The sequence below is a fragment of the Bufo bufo genome, chromosome 8 (assembly GCF_905171765.1).
Source record: "Bufo bufo chromosome 8, aBufBuf1.1, whole genome shotgun sequence".
Taxonomy (NCBI): Eukaryota; Metazoa; Chordata; class Amphibia; order Anura; family Bufonidae; genus Bufo; species Bufo bufo.
The window spans coordinates 189,893,148-189,900,610 of NC_053396.1; the positions used below are offsets into that span (position 1 = coordinate 189,893,148).

Below are 7,463 nucleotides of genomic sequence, written 5' to 3' on the forward strand. Positions count from 1 at the left end.
CAGGGTTGTCTTCTTTTTTTTTTTTGTCCAGATGAATGACATACGAGTGGAAAAAAACCTGACAGAATGCAGTTGGAGACTAAACTGCTTCTACACGGATGGAAAATAGTTTTTAGCGGACGGACAAGGTTTACACCGCGCGAGTGAATGAGCCGTCGGAAGGCTGCAGTACGGCTCCCTTGTTTTCTGAGAAACAGATCAAGGCAACGTGGAACATATGGGGTCATTTATAAAACTGGTGTAAAGTAGAACTGGCTCAGTTGCCCATAGCAACCAATCAGATTCCACCTTTCATTTTTGACAGCTCCATTGGAAAATGAAAGCTGGAATCTGATTGGTTTCTATAGGCAACTGAGCCAGTTCTACTTTACACCAGTTTGATAATTGACCCCAAGAATTTTTTGTGAACATTCATTAGAAGATAACTGAAAGATGCGTCTCCGTTTGATGACGTAAGGATCTTCTACCCTCATTCAGCAGGACCTGCGCTGACGTCACCACGTGGTGAGCGCGATTACGTCAAAGGTCCTGAAAGAAGAAGAAGAAAGAAGACGATGCCGGCTGTGCGAACAAGCGGATGAGGTGAGTTAATTTTTTATTTTATTTTTTAACCCCTCAATCGACATTTTAGTCAGAATGCTATTATTGTCCCTTATAACCATGTTATAAGGGAAAATAATAAAATCTACAGAACACCAAACCCAAACCCGAACTTCAGTGAAGTCCGGGTTCGGCGCTGGGTACTACATTCAGTTTTTTATAACGCGCGTGCAAAACGCATTGCGCCCACGCTATAAAAACTTACCAACGCAATCCCAGTCAAAACTGACTGAAATTGCGCGGGTTTCCCGCAATGCACACGTGGCGCATCCATAGCAAATCCGGGACGCCTGTGTTAAAGAGGCCAAAGGGGTTGTGTCCCTTCAGCACATGGCATTTATTATGTAGAGAAAGTTAATGCAAGGCACTTACTAATGTATTGCGATTGTACATTTTGCTTCCTTTGCTGGCTGGATTCATCACATTATACACGCCTTGTTCCAGGGGTTACAACCACCCTGCAACGCAGATAGGAGGAGGCTGGGACGGGAGCTGCTGCGCATGTGTGCCTATGTGAATTTCCACGGTCAGCCACCAGAGAGGTTGGCGTTTTTTCCTATAGTGTGCAAGCACGACCACCGCTGCTGGATTGCAGGGTGGTTGTAACCCCTGGAAACAAGCAGTGTATAATGCATACCTCACAACCATCCCGGATCCGGCAGGACAATCCAGGATTGTAGTGGGTGTCCCGCTTTCTGGCAGCTGTCCCTGCTTCCCCAGGACACACAGACAATTGCCTGTAATGATGAAGCAAGAGCCATCCGTCCGCTCCATCATTCCTGCCCCTGTCTGCGCTCTACACTGCAGGTCTGGGCAGGGGGCGGGGCCAGCTGTGAGTTCCTTGTATCCTGCTGCTGGGGAACAAGGTGAGTATGTGGAGTTTATTATTTTTAGTTTTTTTTTTTACTGCCTGTGAAGGGGGCACTTTACTGGGCATATTACTGTCAGGGGGCACAACTTGGGTATATTACTGTGAGGGGGGGCACATATCTGGCCATAACTACTGTGGTGGCATAAAGGGGGAATAATTACTATGTCGGGGCATTTAGTGGACTGTGTGGGTTTAGGTGCTTAGTTATGTTTTGGGCAGAGATAGAGGCGTTGCCTAGTGCAGAAAAAAAATTGCCGCAGCGCGCCGCACATGGTTTCCATCTTCCTTCTTTTCAAAAGTTGAGAGGTATGATAATGTGATGGAAAAAACAAATGAAGGCAATATGGAGAACCACAATACATTAGTAAGCGCCTCGTATTAACTTTCTCTACATGATAAATGCCACTTGCTGCAGCGAGACCGCTCCTTTAATACTATACTCCTCTTAGGAATGTGACCATACTCTGCAGTAGCAAAATTATTTTATTACAAAACACCATGTAAATCATGTACAATATTTAAACGCATACATTATTAGGTGGGGGGGTGCAGTTAATATTTTAAAAATTTTGCAAAAAAGTCAAAATATTGAAAAGTGCATGTGAAGGAACTGTACAGATATCTACAGAATTACTAACAAGGGTTCATAACATAAGCTGTGCACATGAAGTAGAGGTGTCAAGGGAGGGTGACTAAAACTGGTGCAAACGAAAAGTGGAGCAGTTGCCGATAGCACCAGACTACACCTATAAATGGGGGCTGGAATCTGATCAGCAGCGACGGGAAACTGCTCCACTTCTCTTTGGTACCAGGTTTGACAGACCTCCACGTATAGAGGACATGAAAGTAGAGCAGGTGAAGTGGTGTCCAGTACTAGATGGACGTTAGGATTGTGAAGGGTTATGTACAAGAAGAAGGCCGAAGGGTTCTTTAAACCCATATAGTCCACTTTTCAGACAAAGACAAGAAAAGGAGCAGATAACCCTCAGACATTTGGTTTCATGCTCCATTCTACCAAGTCCTTATTCTGGTGTAAGAAAAGGATCTGGTCCATATACTTGGCTTCCAGAGCAGCGCGGCGCTTCTCCAGTGGGTCAAATACTGTGCTAAAAGCATGGTCCGGCTTCACAGCAGTGGCCGGTATAACAAGATATTGCCGGGCTAATCGAGCCAGTGTCGGGAAGCGGTGGTGTTTACTGTTCCACCACGCTAGAGGGTCCGTGGTACGTTTGCAGACAGGTTCCACTATGTAGTTCTCCAACTGCTGGTGAGCATCAGGCATATTCTCCGTTGGATCTCTTCCAAGTAGAAGATCATAGACTTTTTCAGACCCAACAATGGGCCCTTTGTCCTTCTGAACAGGCAATGGAAGGGTCTCCATACCACTTTCAATGGCACAGCTGCTTGGTATCCAGGAGCGGTGAGGGGCGCATGGCTCGCACATCTGTGAGAGCATGTTTCTCACTACGGTGTGCAGCTCTCCTCTAGCCCATGGTTTAAGGAACCTCAACTCTTTGAAGCGAGGGTCCAAAAAGGAGGCAACTGCAGAAGGGTTGGTTATTAGTTTCCCTTCATCCATCATATCCCAGTGTCGACAGATCTCGGAGCGTATTTCACAGGCGACAGCTTTAATAACACTGCTGCCACCCTCGGATGTTTGCCCGATGGTGGTAAAAATACCATGAACACAGGGCATCAAGCATGAAATGGAAGCATTCTGTTCTTCCTGCAAGAAGGCCGCTGCAATCCATATAGTCTTCAACATGGGCACCAAGTCTTGCAGCAACTTCCAGTGCTGCCCCGACAAGTTCTTTGCCCCCCGTTCCTCCAAAACTGAAAGGATTGCCCACTTAAGGTCTAACAAACTCTGACACATCTCTAAAGTGCTAATCCAGTACCTCTCTGTGTCCATGACCAGCCTGGGCTTGTTCATAGCTTCCAGCTTGGCATTGAGGTAACAACTGGCCTTGAAGTCCTCTTGGAAGTAGCTCACCAACCCTCTGGCTGCACCTAACACTTCCTTCACTTCCTGGACCTCCAGCCCCGCTTGCACACAAAGCTGTAGCACGTGGGAAGTGCAGCAGAGACTGGCCCACCCGTAAGTATCTTTTAAAGATTGGGCATGAGCGGTCAACGACACTGATCGATCGTATACAACACATAACACGAGGTTACTAGATAATCCAAACTCTGTCAGGACCAAATACAATCGTTCCGTCAAGTTGTCATCAGTCTTGGTTGGGAGAACGTGTTGTGTTTCCAGCAAGTACCTACATAACCTCCACTCACTGTCAATGACATTTGCGGTAATGCTGAGGCAGGACTTCTTGGAATGGTCATCCCAGCTTTCAATGGAGAGGACCACGGAGAGGGCAGACTGGAGACAACACTTGACTTGCTGTTTCACGATGGTGTATTTGTGCCACAACATATCCGCAAGTTGTGTTGAGCTTGGAGGGTCGACATTTGGTTCCAAGTAGCCAAGGAGGAGACCAAAGCCCTTATCTTCCACTACCGAAAGAGGATGAAGGTCCCGGTAGATCATCTCCAATATCAGGTCAGCGATTACCTGCGGCTGTGACTCCGAGACCGACGGGCAGAAGCCATTAATGGGCACTGCTTGTCGCAACCTCTTAGCCGCCCCTTCTTGTTCATGGTAATCAAGCTCGGGTTGTTCCTTAGTTTGAGGAATGCCAATGCTACGGAGGCTGTGCCTCTTCACGAGGTGCTCCCGCATGGCTGCGGTGCTGTTTTGGGAAGACAGCTGCTTCCTGCAGACCTTACATTCCACGCAGGTATCTCCAAGCTTTGTGTAGTAGTTCCACAGCTTGGGCTTGCAGTGGTCCGTGGACAAACTGGATGAGGTCATCTCAAGACTAGAAACCTTTTCCCTCTTTCTTCTTATTGTGGTGCCCAAACTGGATGCCATCTTATAGGTGCAATTTAAAATGGATATATTTTTCTGGGGAAACAAGTGAGAAAGGCGTCATACTGTGAAACATCTTTCTGGTTCTAATGAATGGAAATTTCAAGCTAGCGCCAAAATTTGAATGGTTGCTATGGAGATAAAAACAAAAAACCCTCACTAGTTTTGAGTATTACCCCGTCTCATGATCTTCACTGCCGAGACTGCACCGCCAAATTCTCAGCCTGATGTTACCTACATAATTATGCACATATTGCAAGTTTTTTTTCCATTATACAAACGTATCCCCTATCCATGGGGTAGGTAGTGATGGCTAACCTCCGGCACTCCAGCTGTGGTGAAACTACAACTCCCAGCATGCTCCATTCATTTCTATGGCGTTCTGAGAACAGCCAAGGAAATGTACATCTTGGGATTTGTAGTTTTACCACAGCTGGAGTGCCGGAGGTTAGCCATCAAAGGGGTAGGGGATAAGTATCAGGTCCGACCACTGGAGACCCCAACGATAATAAGAACAGGGGTCTTATGTCCTCGTATGAATGGGGCGGCATGCACAGTATGTCCGCTGCTGCTCCATTCACTCTCTTTGGGACTTCTGGTGATGTAGTCGCCTATTTCTGGCAGTCCGACAGACTGCACTTGACCTGCTGCTCCATTTATATGGGGTGGACACAGAGCCCCTATTCTTGTGATCCTACGGATACCTTTGTATTATAGGAAAACCCCTTTAAACACTATGGCTTAAAGGGATTATTCCATGACTAATGTAAAAAAATGAAAAATCAGACATCATATAGTACAGGGCAGTCTCTTTCTAACAAAGCTAGAACCAGCCCTGTACCTCACATGGATCCAGAGATCTGCCCATTCATTGCTCTGCTAGATTTATATCAAGCTGACAGCTCAAGGGGGCGTGTCTTTTCTGCTGCAGCTCAGGGGGCGTGTCCATGCTATCCCTATCACAGCTCAGGGGGCAGTCGATAGGTGAAACTGAGCATGTGCGGCATTCTCAGTGAACAGGACAAAGAAGAAAAAAAACAGCAGGTGGCGCTATACAGATACATTTTATTAAATAGCTCAGTGGCTATGCTAAATTTTTAAATACATGCAGATCCAGGTGCTGGTCTCAAAACTGTAGAATATTTTTTGTGTGACAAACCCCTTTAATCTCACTCACTGTTTTATATCTGTGCCCATGGTGAAACCCCCTTATTCATCTGGATGTCCCTCATCCCTGTGCAGTAATGTGGATGACCTGTATATTGAGAATGATGAGAGTATTCTTTAAAGCTGTATTTAAATGAATGGCAGTTAATATGGTACATTTTTATCAAGGGGCTTTCTGGCCACAGACATTTAAAAGGGGTTTTCCAGGATTTGGTCCCATTTTAAGTAAGTCCCTGGAGTGTGGTAACTAATGAAGGACTCAAACGTACCTTCTCCGCCCAGCTCCTGCTCTTTTCTGTGATCTTCTGGCCGGGGTACAGACAGGGTATGCGTGCCGCTGTAGCGGTGAAACGTCTTTAATCGCCAGGTCTCTGTTAGGTCACGTCATGACTGAGGGGTCAGGTCATTGGCTGCGGTAGTGCACCGGTCCGTACCCAACCCAGAAGATCATGGGGATGGAACCAGAGTGGCAGGGAGCAGGCAATGATGATTCCTTCATTAGGTACCACACGCTAGGGGGCTTACTTAAAGGGGGTCTTCTGAGATTTTTTTTATGTATCTGATCGCTGGGAGTCCGACACCTGTTTGAGAAGGCCCCGGGGCTCACAGCGGCACTGCAGCTTACCGCACCTAGGCGAGTGACATCACCTTCATCGGTCACGTGGCCTAGGCGCAACTCAGTGAATGGGGCTGATCTGCAATACAATGGGCGGTGCTGTGCTTGGCGAGCTGAGAGAAGGTTGCGGCGCTACTGCAGGCACTGGTGCCTTCTCAAACAGCTGATCAGCGGGGGTCCCGGGTGTCAGACCCCCACCAATCAGATACTGATGATCTATCCAGAAGATAGGACATCAGTTAAAAAAAAAAAAATCTCCCTAAGGCCTCTTTCACACTTGCGTTGTTGGGATCCGGCATGCACTTCCGGATCCGGCAGGCACCTCCGGCAACGGAAAAACGCAAGTGTACTGAAAGCATTTGAAGACGGAACCGTCTTCCAAATGCTTTCAGTGTTACTATGGCACCCAGGACGCTATTAAAGTCCTGGTTGCCATAGTAGTAGTGGGGAGCGGTATACTTACAGTCCGTGCGGCTCCCGGGGCGCTCCAGAATGACGTCAGAGCGCCCCATGCGCATGGATGACGTGATCACATGGATCACGTGATCCATGCGCTTGGGGCGCCCTGACGTCACTCTGGAGCGCCCGGGGAGCCGCACGGACGGTAAGTACACTGCTCCCCCGCTCCCCACTACACTTACCATGGCTGTCAGGACTTTAGCGTCCCGGCAGCCATGGTAACCACTCAGAAAAAGCTAAATGTCGGCTCCGGCAATGCGCCGAAACGACGTTTAGCTTAAGGCCGGATCCGGATCAATGCCTTCCAATGGGCATTAATTCCGGATCCGGCCTTGCGGCAAGTGTTCCGGATTTTTGGCCGGAGCAAAAAGCGCAGCATGCTGCGGTATTTTCTCCGGCCAACAAACGTTCCGTACCGGAACTGAAGACATCCTGATGCATCCTGAACGGATTACTCTCCATTCAGAATGCATTAGGATAATCCTGATCAGGATTCTTCCGGCATAGAGCCCCGACGACGGAACTCTATGCCGGAAGAAAAGAACGCAAGTGTGAAAGAGCCCTTAGGCATATCCATACAAATTCCATTAAAGGGTTTGATCCATCTGGGACATTGATGGCATATCCACTGAATGGCGCCCCCCGAAGTGAAGAAGAGCACACCAGCGGTCACGTTTCCATTGACCGATATGGGACTTCCATAAAAAAAAGCAGAGCCAGCACTTCTGGAACTCCCATAGCGGTGAATGGAGGGCGCTGGGCATGTGCGGCTGCTGCTGTTCACTTGGAGGTCCTGTTCTGGAGATTGGAGCGGATCCCACACG

The 7,463-nt window shown here is 48.0% G+C and overlaps 1 protein-coding gene across 1 annotated transcript; it reads right to left on the reverse strand.

Moving 5' to 3' along the window:
• Positions 1–1,976: 1,976 nt before the first annotated feature.
• Positions 1,977–5,867, reverse strand: LOC121009311 (E3 SUMO-protein ligase ZBED1-like). The gene is made up of 2 exons (XM_040442344.1): positions 5,834–5,867; positions 1,977–4,433 (listed from the first exon to the last, which is right to left on the reverse strand). Exon 2 carries the CDS (start codon positions 4,398–4,400, stop codon positions 2,457–2,459), a length of 1,944 nt encoding a protein of 647 aa, XP_040298278.1. The 5' UTR covers positions 4,401–4,433; positions 5,834–5,867; the 3' UTR covers positions 1,977–2,456.
• Positions 5,868–7,463: the final 1,596 nt, after the last annotated feature.